Source organism: Ursus americanus, chromosome 30 (genome assembly GCF_024610735.1).
Source record: "Ursus americanus isolate L20-20 chromosome 30, mUrsAme1.1.p, whole genome shotgun sequence".
NCBI classification, from domain to species: domain Eukaryota; kingdom Metazoa; phylum Chordata; class Mammalia; order Carnivora; family Ursidae; genus Ursus; species Ursus americanus.
This window is the reverse complement of record NC_142156.1, coordinates 14,905,352-14,917,373: the sequence shown is the minus strand read 5'-3', so window position 1 is coordinate 14,917,373 and position 12,022 is coordinate 14,905,352. Positions and strand designations below refer to the sequence as shown.

Below are 12,022 nucleotides of genomic sequence, written 5' to 3'. Positions count from 1 at the left end.
CTCAATGAGTATTTGTTGAGTGAACAAGAGAAAGGCAAAAAGATCGATAGTCTCAGAGCTGTTGGCGGGTATTGGCAAGTGGTGGCTAGGGCTCAAATTAGCCCAGGACTTTAAATGCTTCTAGCAGCACTGTTGTTAGAAATAAAACGTGTGTGCACATGCATGCTCACCCCCCCCCACTCCAAAGTAAAACTGAGCGAGGAAAAGAGAGCAGGGGAATTTGGAGGCATAATAAAGCTGCTTGCACGTGTCCCACCGGCCTTTTTGCTTCGTTCCTGGACCACGAGGCTGAGGACAGCAGCGTCACTAGACAGATGACAGAATTAATCACTTGCAGTGACTCGCTTATTTTTAGGCCCAAATGCATTTCTTTCCACGTGGGCCCCGTGTCGCGAGCTCGCGTTCATCGGGCCTCAGCACGGAGGGACCGGGCCGTGTTTCACACGCAATGCGCGCGCGCACCTTTGTACGGCGCCCGCCCAGCCTCGGGTAGAGGGCTCTCAGGGCGCATGCGGACACCTGCACCCCTTCTTCACCCCGGCGACCTCCCACCTCGAAGCCCCCTTCTAAGAGTCATCTCTGTGCAAAGGTCATTTCTGCCAAACGGTAACCCTCCCAGGCCAGGGCCCGGTCTCAGGTCTCATCTTTACCACCCCTGTGCCCAGCACGCAGTGGGTGCTTACTAAATCCTTTGTTGCTTTCTCTTTTTTAAAAAAATATTTTATTTATTTATTTGACGGAGAGCGAGCGAGCGAGCAAGGAAGCACAAGCAGGGGGAGGGGCAGAGGGAGACGGAGAAGCAGACTTTCTTCCCATCTTCCAGAAGACTCCGCACTTCCCATGTGAAGTTTATTCAATTCATTCTGGTCCTATTAACCCCACACCCGACTGGAAGCTCTTTTCAGCAGAGGCGCGGCCTGGCCCCTTGTGCCCCACCCATCGTGGAGCTCTGCACGCACCAGCTCCCCTGAGTCGAGGTCCTCTGGTAGAGAGAAGGTCATTGCAGCTGGGGGGGTGGGGGTGGGGAGGGTGGGGGGGTGAGCTTTCCTGCTGCTGGTGCAATGACCCCGCTGCCGTGAACTCAGAGCAACCCGAGCTGCCACATTTTGTAAAAGAAGGTTGGAAAGAAGCTTGAGGACACCCTCCTCCTACCCAGCCTTCGGCCTCTGGAATATTCTGGATCTGAGAACATCAGTGACTCTTGGAGGGAGACATCACATAGACAAGCGGGTGGAGAGAGAAAACAGGAAAGGACAACGTCAAGCAGCCAGGACATCCCCTCCCCCTGCACGGTGCCCAGCCCCCACTGCTGGGGTCTATCCATCCAACCAAGGCTTCTTTGAGACCTCCTCCCACCCCAATGCCGCGCTGGCCCCGACTTTCGAAGGCGTCCAGGGAGGGGGAGCTCCCGCGCTGAGCACCCAAAGCCTGGCCGGTGGGAGTGGAACCCAGTGGGCCTGCTGCGCGGGGGGAAGACGCCGCCCACGTCGCGGAGGGACAGGACCGACTCTGCGTGCGTGCGTGGCCCCCGGTGGAGGCTGCAGGAGCGGGGTCGCCAGGCAGCAAACCGTGGGGACCTGGGTAGCATCTCCTCTGTCCAGGGCAGAAGGGCAGCCTCCTGGGCCTCGGCCAGAGCCCACGGAGGAGGCCCAGGCCTCTTCTCTCCGGCAATGACATTATCAGAACCAGAAGAGGGAATGTGAATAAAGACGAGCCGGAGAGTGCCTCCCGGCCCCCACCGCCGTTTCCAGGCGACACACAGGCTGTCGCGGTCGCTGTCATACAAACCCTTTTCCCGTAAGACGGCGGGTCCCACGGGGAGAAGGGGTGAAGTGGAATATTTTATCAGCCATGTACATATGTAACCAGAAATGGGGCTGAAAAGCAAAACCTCGTCTGCCTGAATAGGGGGAGGCAGGAGGGGTGGAGAGGGCTGGCGGAGGTGGCAGGAAGGGACTTATCTCTACGAGGTCAACAGCGAGAACAGGCTGCGGCTGCGGTTCTCGCCCTCGGAGTTGTCAATGAGGAAAATGTCCATACAGGGGGCTGTTCTGGGGGCCAAGTTCAGAGGGCATCTTGTTTTTGCATTTAGCAATAAGAACCCAATATACATATAAAAGGTGAAGGAAGACAAGGAATAGCAAGTATTTGAAAGACGGGCAGGGGCAGGAGCCAGATTTCTCGCTCACGGGCCACTTCTCACTTGCGGTTTGAAGATCGTTTTGCTCCCGGGGTGGGGAACAGGTGCTAAGTGCTGGCTTCCTGGGGGCTGACGTTCCAGATTCATTCCGCGGCCTGGGCTGGTTGGTGTGGAGCTGACAGAGACGGTCCGGCTTCCTCCTCGGGGTGGAAGGTGCAGTCTCTCCTCTGCTCGGAAAAAGGCAGCTGTCTCTCCCGGGCCCTGGTGAGTGCCATCATCCAAGGATCTAACGAATGAGATAAAATAACAATAACAATAATAATAATAATGGGGTGAAACACCGCCTTTGCCCAAGACTGAGCCTGAAATCAACCAACCTTGCAGACAGCCACCAGCCCCCCTGCCCAGGGAAAGCCACCCCTTGCAGGTGTGTCACGAAGGAGGCTGGCTTATTGGTGCTGCCTGGGCTGTCGTGCTGGGCAGGGAAGTCTGGGGGTGGAGGTGCGGGGAAAGGCAGAGCCACATGCCGCCTGGAGCCTGGCCTGGGTGCACAGGTCTAAGGAACTGGTCAGAGGGACACCTTCCGGCGGCTCCGCCCAGACATTCCGGGTGGGACTCCCCCCGCAGCTCATCCAAAAGTTTGTGAGGTTATTATTAAAGTTAAAGCGGAGAGGGATGGAGACAGAGAGAGAGGGAGAGGAGAGGCAAGAGAGGGAGAGAGAGGGGTGAGAAATGCAAGAACCCATCTGGGCAATGCATCACATTGAAATTGCCCCGCATTAAAAATTCACCAGCCAGTGAATTTTCAAGGGATTTGTAGTAATTAGATGACAAAATGCTGGCAAATCTCAGGCTTGCCAAAGATGTTACTCAGGGGTCAAAGACTCGACACTTTCGGCTGGGTAATTTGTAAGTGTCAATCACTCGCAGCCATCAGAGAGCAGGCAGGATCTAACGGCTGCATTCTAACGAAGGCGAGACGAGCCCTCGGCCGGCCGTCTGCCAGCAAACCCCCAGACCCCGCGGCCCGCCGCCCCGCCTGGGGCTCGGAGCCACGCCGGCCGACCCAAGCGTCCAAGTTCCTGTTTGATTTCATTCCCCCTTTTTCCTTCTCGAAAGCAGCGGGCTTGCCAGGAGTTAGCTGGAGGTCCTTCCTGCGAGGAGGAGAAAGTGTCCTGTGGCCGGGAGCCACCGGAAGGCACAATGGGGGCTCTCTGTGCTGGGGCAGGGGGGTCTCAGGGTTCTCTTCTGCGAAGGGGGGATAAGAAGGCTCCCCTTGAAGGGTCATTCTGACCGAAGGAGGGCGCTCTTGACCAACCCGACTGAGTCACTGGCTCAGGGCTGACATGCCCTTGCCCCCAGAGCTGTGCCGGGTTCTGAGGACTCAGCAGTGACCAGTAACACGCCTGCCCTCATGGAACTTTCTAGCTGAGGGAGGCAGGAGGAACAGACAATAGACAACTGAATAGCAAGTACGTCAGAGTGTGTAAATGCCTGGGAGAAAATGAAACAAGAGTCAGGGGGACAAAGTGTGTCGGGGTACCCAGTGGGAGGTCATGCCGGGTGAGGCCGCGTCTGAGGAGAAAACAAGGGGCAGAGGATGGCGAACAGAGGGTGATTCTGTTACGGGAATCATCATGAGGCTGGAGACGGGGGGACAAGGTGGACAGGGGTACGGGGGGGTGCTTAGCTCCTGCAGCCTTGGACGCTTTGAGGCCCCGTGAGGCAGGACTCGGTGCCACCCAGCCTGGCTGGCCTCTGGTCAGATCTGCCCCCCGAGTCCTAGCGGGAGAGGAAGCCCATGGAAGTGTCGTGCACGGCCCCTGGGCCTGCTTGTGGGGCTGGGCCTACCCTTGCCAGATGGTCTCATTCCACCTGCCCGCGGCCAGGCGGCCTAGTGACTGCCCAGAGCCCAAGAGGATGGGCACGGAGGGGCTTTCTCTCTCTCTCACTGCCCCCACCTTCGAGGGTATTTTCTGTGGAAAGCACTGGCTTTACAGACCCTGGGCCCCAAAGCCTCACTCTGCTGTTTCCAGACTGTGTCACTGAGGGCAAGCCGCCACACCTCTCTGAGCCTCAGCTTCTGCGTCTGGAAAATGGGCGCATGAGCCCCACCCACACGGTTAAGGATGGGCTTTAGTCGCAAGAATCTGGCCCTGGGGAGCTTCTCCACAGAAGCTTTTCCAAAGAAAGCAGCCTCTAAAATGACAGATGCTGGCACTCGGACGGGCCATGTAAGAGTACCCCGAACATCGAGAGCATTCCGGGGCAGACCCTCCCTTGTGCGAGACGAACTGAAGGCACATCTCTGCGTGCAAAGGAAAGGAGCTGGAGCCAGGTGTCTTTGGACAGTGTGCGGTCGGTGTGCAAATGTCCGAAGCGAGTCTAAGTGCTGGGCATCGTCGCGTATTTGGTGAAGTCGTAACACGGGTCCGTGGAGGGGCCAGGGCTAGTACTGACACGTCGCTCTCTCCCTCCAGCTTTCTGGTTACTTCTGGTTGTTTGTTGGTGGGGGAAGGGCGCGGTGTTGGGTGCACTCAGCCCCCCTCCCCGGGCCCGGGTCTCCAGCCTGCGAGCCTTCGCTGCAGGTGAAACCGCTCAAGGGGAAAATGAGAAACTCGCCGCGTTTCACGGGCGGCGGCGGCGGGCCGCGGTGGCCGACCCTCACCGTGCCCCGGGCGCACGGGTAGGACTGGGGGGCCCAGCGCCTGCGGCCCCCTCGGCATCCACGCTGGGCCCCCCTACATCTCGGAGGCACGGCGGCCCCTCTCTTCCCCACGGCCCCTCGTGAGCGTCGCCGGCTCTGCGGTTCAGACGGGGCTGACCCCACATCTGCGGGAGAACCGATGAGACCACGACTAGCTTGGCAAGTAACACCACCCACCGCCGCTGTGGCTGCTGTTTACTGAGCATTCACTACATGCCGGGCACCGCGCCGAGGCCCCCAGCGAGCCCCAGCTCAGCGCGTGCTCACCAGAACCCGGCGATGGCCATACCGTGACTGTCACCTGGTCAGCGGGAAGGGGCTCCCCTCCACCTCCAGGGCCCTCGCCTGGAGTTCCAGCCCCTCTCTCATGTTACATATACGTTGTGGACGGAGACAGGCTTGTTTGCGATGGAGGCAGGTAACCTTCTCACTGACCTGGGTCACAGCGGCTGTGGTTTTTAAACTACCCATCTGTCGTCAGAAAAAGAGCCAGTGGGGTGGGGAGGATGTCTGGAGGACACTGAGGGACGGGTCCTGGCTGCTGACGGGGGAGCAGAGGCAGCGACTTGCGCCAGGCACACTGCCTTCTAGCCACGCAGAGCGCCCGGTGACCACGGAGCCGTGTGTGTCCGCGGCTTCCACATCCTTCCACATGCACGACCACGCAGACACACACCTGTGTCCCTCAGAACCGGAGCCTCCTCTGTTCCCCGGGCGTCCGTCTCCTGTCTGCTCCCCGGCCGCCCGTGCACTCTGCAGGCAGGGGCTGGCTCTGCTCTCCTCCCCACGGACCCCAGGGCCTGGCCCGGGGAAGGTGCTAGTCAGCGTTCCTCAGAAGGAACAGACGCACCGGGCTCTCACACGGGCCTCGGCCAGCCATCTGGTGCTTGGGGATCAAAGTCAGGAAGTCCGGGCAGGGACACCGTGCTGGCCTCTTTCTTCTAAGGGTGACTCTTGGGACGGGGGTCCCCGGCATAGCCCTGAGCCTCCGTTTCCTGAAGTGCCAAAGGCGGAGGGAACAGTGCGCACGGGGCCCTGGAGGATTCAGTGACTGATCCTTTGACTTGATCTTATCATGGAATCCCCACGGTCTAGAACTAACTCTCCAAGAAAGATGGCCAAGCCATTAGGACTCGGAGCCCAGGGCCCAGAAGCCGGCCAAGAGGTGCCTAGAAGCCCGCTGGGGCATCTAAAGGGGGCCCCGAATCTCTCAAGCCCCCACTCCAGGTCGACCACGGTCCCCAAGGGAACTGCCTTTGCCTCTGGAGACGGGACAGCCGCCCCTGCTGGGAGTCGGGGGGCTGGTGTTGCTCCCGCACCCATGGTGACGACTGTGAGGACAGCCCGGGAAGGCGGACGCCGCTCGTCCTGGCCACGAGGGGCCGGGCAGACCCCCCAAGCTCCCCCTGGTGCGTGAGGGAAAGGGACGGGCTCTGACGGCCGGCGGCCTGCAGCTGGGGGGCTGGAGGGCTCTCCTCAGGGACTGCCTCAGGGCCTTGCCATCCTTCTCGCTTGGGCGTCTGAAAGACAGCCACAGGCAGAGGCCGGCGCAGCAGGCAGGCTGAGTGGCACAGCCCGGAGGTGCAGACCGCACACCAGCCCCGGCTCCTCCCCGGAGCTGTGTGGTCTTGGGCAAGGCACCTAACCTCTCTGAGTTGCCGCTTCCTCGCGGCAGGTCAGGATGGCAGAAACGGCGCCCATCTCATGTGGTGGTGGGTTAAGTGAGTCCTCGGTGGTTAGGGCAGTGATGACGATGGTCACATATCAGGACGGTGGATAAGATGGGGGAGACCGAGGGAGGGAGGTGACCCTTAGTCCATGCCCACAGTGCGCCAGGGGCTTCACGCGTCCCTTTCGGCCCACGGACGCCCCCTGCAGGTGGGACCAGAGCCCAGGGAATCCTCTGAGGTGGGAGTTCTCGTTCTCCCCGCTGGACGAGACTGAAGCAGGGACAGCCCAGGGGACTTGATCCCGAGGCTGCAGGGCTTGTAAGAGCAGAGCTGGATTCTCCCCCCCCGCCCCCAACCCCTCAAATCTGGCCTGTTCCCAGAGGACTCTCCTAAATCCTGATCCCTTGACCTTGGGCTGTGGGGCGGACAGAGGAGCTCAACACCATGAGAAGTGCTCAGAAAGGGCCTGGGCTCCACCCCGGACTCCCCTGGGGGCGCTGCTGCTCTCACAGGGCCGTGGTCCTCTTGGACCACCCGCCCCAGGCAATCCGTCTCGGCGGGGGGTGTGGGTTGGACCCCACAGCCATGGTCAGGAGTATCGGGAGAGGGACACTGCCCGGCTCCCAGCGGGAAGGACAGGAACCTGCTGGGGGCCTGGCACCCTCGATGCCGGCCAGATGCAGGTGGGCACCAGCAACCCCGAAAGGCGGCCTCGCCTCTCCCCACCCTCTCCTTCCGCTGGAGCCCTCCCCGGAGCCTGCTCCCTGCTCCCCTGGGGGTGCTGGCTGCTGCTGGTGAGGGAGCCCTGCTCCCCAGGCTGTCTGGCAGCTCCGCTGTGGGGAGCGAGCGGCCGCGGGCCACCCTGCTGCCTGCGGTTCTGTGCCGGGCTTTGCAATTCCGGTCACATCGTGCCCGCACCTGCCTGCCGCCGCACGCCACTGCCACTCTCCTTTCCTGGACCCAGTTTGGGGTGAAAGCCTTCCTTATTAGTCAATCTGGATCCCACTTACTGTGAATTACCAGGCCTGATTGATATTCATGAGTGGGTCCATCTGAAACCTCAGACATCTGTCACATGACTCTCTGCCTTGGGGGACACGGGGACCGGAGCAGCCCTGACACGCAGCGGCGGCCCCCAGCTGGGGATGGTGGGGGGGGGCTGGGAGCTGCCCCTGGCTGACAGTGGTCCACCCCCAGTGGTGGCCGGGACCGGAAGGTGCCAGCAGGGCCTTCCAGTCTGGATGGGTGACGGATGCAGGTGCCAGGGGCTGGGGTAGAAGGGGACCGGCAGCCAGGCTCAGCTCCCAGGCCTCACCGCTGCGGCTTCGGGCCGTGCCCCATCTCCGCTTCCCCTCTGCTTGGCCCCCTCCTACTTCCCCTGCAGCTGGGATATCACTTCTTACAGCCACCGTCCCAGTGCCCCCATCTGCTCGAGACCCCTGACACTGCTCTCACGGCCACCACAATGTCCCTGCACACACGCTGCAAAGGACCACAGTCCACGATCCTGTTTCTGGTGCTGGGGGCAGCGCTCCACGGGGGCCTAGGGCGTTGTGTAAGACTCAGTGGGATGAGAGGAAGTGTTCCCCATGGACCGGGCCCTGGGCCGAGGCACGGTACCCACCTCCTGGGGGCCTTGGAAGCCCCCGGAAAGGGATGGTCTTTTCTCCTATTTTCAGAGGAAGCAGGTGCAGAAATTCGAGACCGGGGAAGCAGAATCTAGGCTGGGTGATTCTCAAGCCTGTGCTTCTGGGCCCTTGACCTCTCACCCCCAAGGGCTTGGGTTTCTGGGAAGTACTGTCATCGGGAGGGTCCAGTGGCTAAAGGCTCCCAGGCAAGACACGGTCAAAGTAAATACTTGACGGTCAACTCGGAGAAAGTAAGAATGCCGGCAGCACTCCTCCTCCCTCATTCTGCAAACTGCTTTGCAGAGTGGCGGTGGAACGGATGGATGCGTCCAGTGTTCCTCGGACATCACCACCTGGCGGAGCAGAGGACAGAGCCCGGAGCTGGGACTGCTTTTTGGGCACTAGAAACTCCTAGCCTGGGCTCCTCTGAGCAGGACCAAGGGGGACCTGCTTTTCAGCAGCACCCCCAGCACTGCAGCCGTACCGGCTGGGTGGAGAGGCGGGGAGGCGCCATCGTCCCTGACGTGGGGCTGCAGAGCCAGGGCAGGAAGCCCGGGGATGGCAGAGGAGCCCGAACGCAGAGAGACGAGGCTAACTCCCCAACATTTCCCAGAGAACACGGGGTTCACACAGACGGAGTCTTGGGGGCCACAAGGGGCCAGATTGGGGCCCTTGGGCCATCTTGTGAAGGAAGGCTGAGAACTGTCTCCAGGCCAAGCTGAGCAGGCCAAGCCAGGGAACACAGGCCCGCCGCGGGGCGCCCTGGCAGGGAGGGGAGGGGCCCGCTGGCTTTGAGGATGACTAGAGGGAGGCTGCTTTGCTGGCGGGCATCCGCCGGTGGCCCCCGGGCAGTTCCGGGCCCTGCCTAGCGGTGGTGATCCATGACAGACCAGAGTGCGCAGGGAAGACAAAGACACAGAAACCCCCGCAGGAGGGAATTAACTCGATGGTCCACTCACACCCAGGGCTTGGTGAGCACCTTCTAGGGCCCTAGGCGGCGGGAAGTGAGAAGGCAACTGGGGAAGTTGGGCTCCCCTGTCTGGCTAGGGTTTCCCTGGTTTTGGCCGCGAAGACTCTCTGTCCTGTTTCTCAAGAGGCCAGAGCAGGGACAACCTGGATTCCTGTGAATACTTAGTGGCGGCCTCCGCTGGTGGGTAGGGCACAAGGCCGGCGCTCTGCCTTCAAAGGGCTTGCAGTCGTGGGCAGTGCCGGAGTGGTGACAAGCCAGGGGAGCACCTGAGTGTGAGGTGGCTGGTGGGGACAGCCGAGCAGGAGGTGGCCAGGGGGAAGGGCTGGGGGGACAAGGGAGGGGGAGGCCGTCCCGCTAATCTAGGCAACAGATGGCGTCCAGGGAGAGGATGGATGCAAGGCGCGGTTAAGAGGTGTGTGGGGGAGGGGCTGCATCCAAGCCCTGACTCCCCCCCACCTCTGCCCCTTGGCAGTCCCCTTCCTCCACGACTGCGGGCTCTGCCATGTGGCTGACTGTGGCCAGCGGGGCAGCAGCGAACACGTCTTCATGTGGACATGTCTCTGGGGCTTTTCACTGGGTCTAAGATAATAGGCTTTCAACTTTTCTTGGGTTAAGAATCCATGGAGGCCCAGTTTGGACCTTTGAAGGGTGCTCCTGTGGGGTTAAGTACTCAAGTCAGCTCCGAGGGTGGAAATCAGGTGGAAAACGCCCCAGGAAGAGCCCAGCCAGCAGCCTGATGACATCAGTGCACAGGCTGTCCCCACCCTCACTCTCTTGCCTCCTGAAGCACGAGGGCCTCGTATCTCCGCGGGGCACACGGCAGCCCAGGATGACTTCTCAGCCTGTCTCCGACGTAGTTTCGGCCACGTGACTCTCTTCTGGCCAGAAGCCACAGGAGACTGTCCAGGCTGTGTCCCTGAAGGGAGGGCAGGCCTCTCCTTGTGCCTCCGTCCTGCTGCCTGTTCCTGGCAGAGCAGGGAGCCGGGTCCCCAGCGCGCTAGCCGACCGTGCCTACTGCCCTGCTCGCCGTCACGAGAGGGACAAATCAGCCTTCATCTTGCTAAGACTACTGCTAGTCGGGTCTGTCACAGCAGCAGGAACATTCTCTCAACATCGCCCTGTCTCTATGAGGCCGACGCAGCCGGCTGGCGCCCTGGCTTCAGAGCTGGCTGTTTTTGGAGCACGGATGAAGCCGGCCTGCATCTCAGCATCCCCCAAATTTATCCCACAGCTCCCAACTGAGGTGCTTACAACCCGAGAATAGCACCCGAGAAAAGCTGGAGAAAAGCTGGAGGGGGGCTTGAGGGCTCGGGACCTAAGCCACATCCCCAGCTCCTGTGCGAAGTGCAGTTTGCGAACCACGAATGCAGCCCGGGCTGGCCGCTCTGGCGCCCGTGGCCCCCACATATTCAGCTTGTCCTTCTTCCACGGTGCGCAGGGGAGTGAGAGGATGTCTCCGACCGCGCTGCAGTGGCCACGGCACACACCTGCCTTTGTCTGGCACCTTCCTGGAATAGGTACCACTTCACTTCTCCAAGCCTCAGTTTCCCACTTGTGCACTGGGAGTGACAGTCTGCCCTGGGACTCCGCCGAGACGCCACTGAGTTTGCGACTTCAAGTGCTTTGTCCACTGCAGGGTGACATGGGGACCTATGAGGTGGCGGCAATAGATTCGCCTGGAAATCTTTCGGGGGACCAGGGAGGGGAGGGCTCCTGGCAGTTCCCAGGGAAGGCAGGAGCAGCTGCTACCTGGAAATCTGCAGAACAGAAAAATGTTTGCTGCTGGCCTGAGCCCAAGGATGGGGCGCCGAGGCCCCAGTGGATCGTTTTCATGAAAGCTGCAATTAAGGGGAAGTGGGGTTTATTAAGGAAGCTGGAGGGGACTCAGCCCTGGCTTCTGGCGATGCTCTAATTAGATCGCAGGGTCCTTTTTATTTTGCCGCTCAGCTAGGAGGCCCTGGGCTCGGGTCTTGTGCGGAAGCACTCGGTCTCCTGGGTGTCGGGTGATGGGGCAGACATGGGGACACCCCTTTACATCGGGGGGATGGGGTAACAGCAGCGATGGCTTGTCCGGTGTTCACCCAGTGGCGGGCACTGGTCTCGGGCCTCATTTAATCCTTAGGACTCCAGGGAGTTGGTACTGCTGTTGCTCTCAGTTCATAGTGGAGGCCACTGAGGCACAGAGAGGTCAAGGAGCCGGCTCAAGGTCACGCTGCAGGTAAGGGGCAGAGCCAGGATTTGAGCCCAGAGAGCCTGGCTCCGGTCTGTGCCCCGAATGGGGAGTTCTGTATGGGGAGTTCTCCTGGGAGGAGCCACTGGCGCTGTCCGGGTCTCGCTCTCTGCGCGGTGGAATTACAGGGGCTTGCTTTAGATCGGGGCTCCGAAAACTTCATGTCAAGGGTCAGACGGTGAATATTACAGGCCTGGCAGGCGATACAGTCCCTGTTGCCATCATTCAACCCTGCTGCGGCCGCAGGAACCCAGCACGGCCCAGAGGGCGCAGCCGCGTGCCAAGAGAACTACACAAACAGGCCGCGGCGGGATCTGGCCCCCGGGCCGCTGTCGGCCAAGCCCTGGTTTAGACCACTCACGGCTCTTCTTACCACTTCCGTTTGCCTATACTCGCAGTCTGATGACTTCCTTCACACGGCTACACTGCTCCACGTCTTCCTCTGAGTCTGTAACGGTGAGGGTTTCATGAGCTCTACCTGCAACGCGCAGGTGGAAATACGCTCAGACCCTGAAAGTTGGCCCCGGGCTGCCTGAAATCTTCCCGCGGCCACTGGAGCCCGCAAATCATGCTTTGTGAGCCAGGTTTACGCGTTACCCCCGGTCTTCAAACCCCGGGGTGCTGACGGAGAGGATGAATATGTGGGGGCCAGGCCTCACACCCTGATTCTGAACCGA

General features: G+C 60.8%; 1 protein-coding gene across 1 annotated transcript in view; it reads right to left on the bottom strand.

Annotated features, from left to right (window-relative positions):
* Positions 1-702: 702 nt before the first annotated feature.
* RBM19 (RNA binding motif protein 19) overlaps positions 703-12,022 on the bottom strand; it is a 136,937-nt gene continuing 125,617 nt past the window's right edge. Inside the window, exon 25 of the mRNA XM_045776190.2 lies at positions 703-2,426. Within this exon, the coding sequence (XP_045632146.2) occupies positions 2,415-2,426 (12 nt within the window). The 3' untranslated portion in view covers positions 703-2,414. The remainder of the gene's footprint in view (positions 2,427-12,022) is intronic.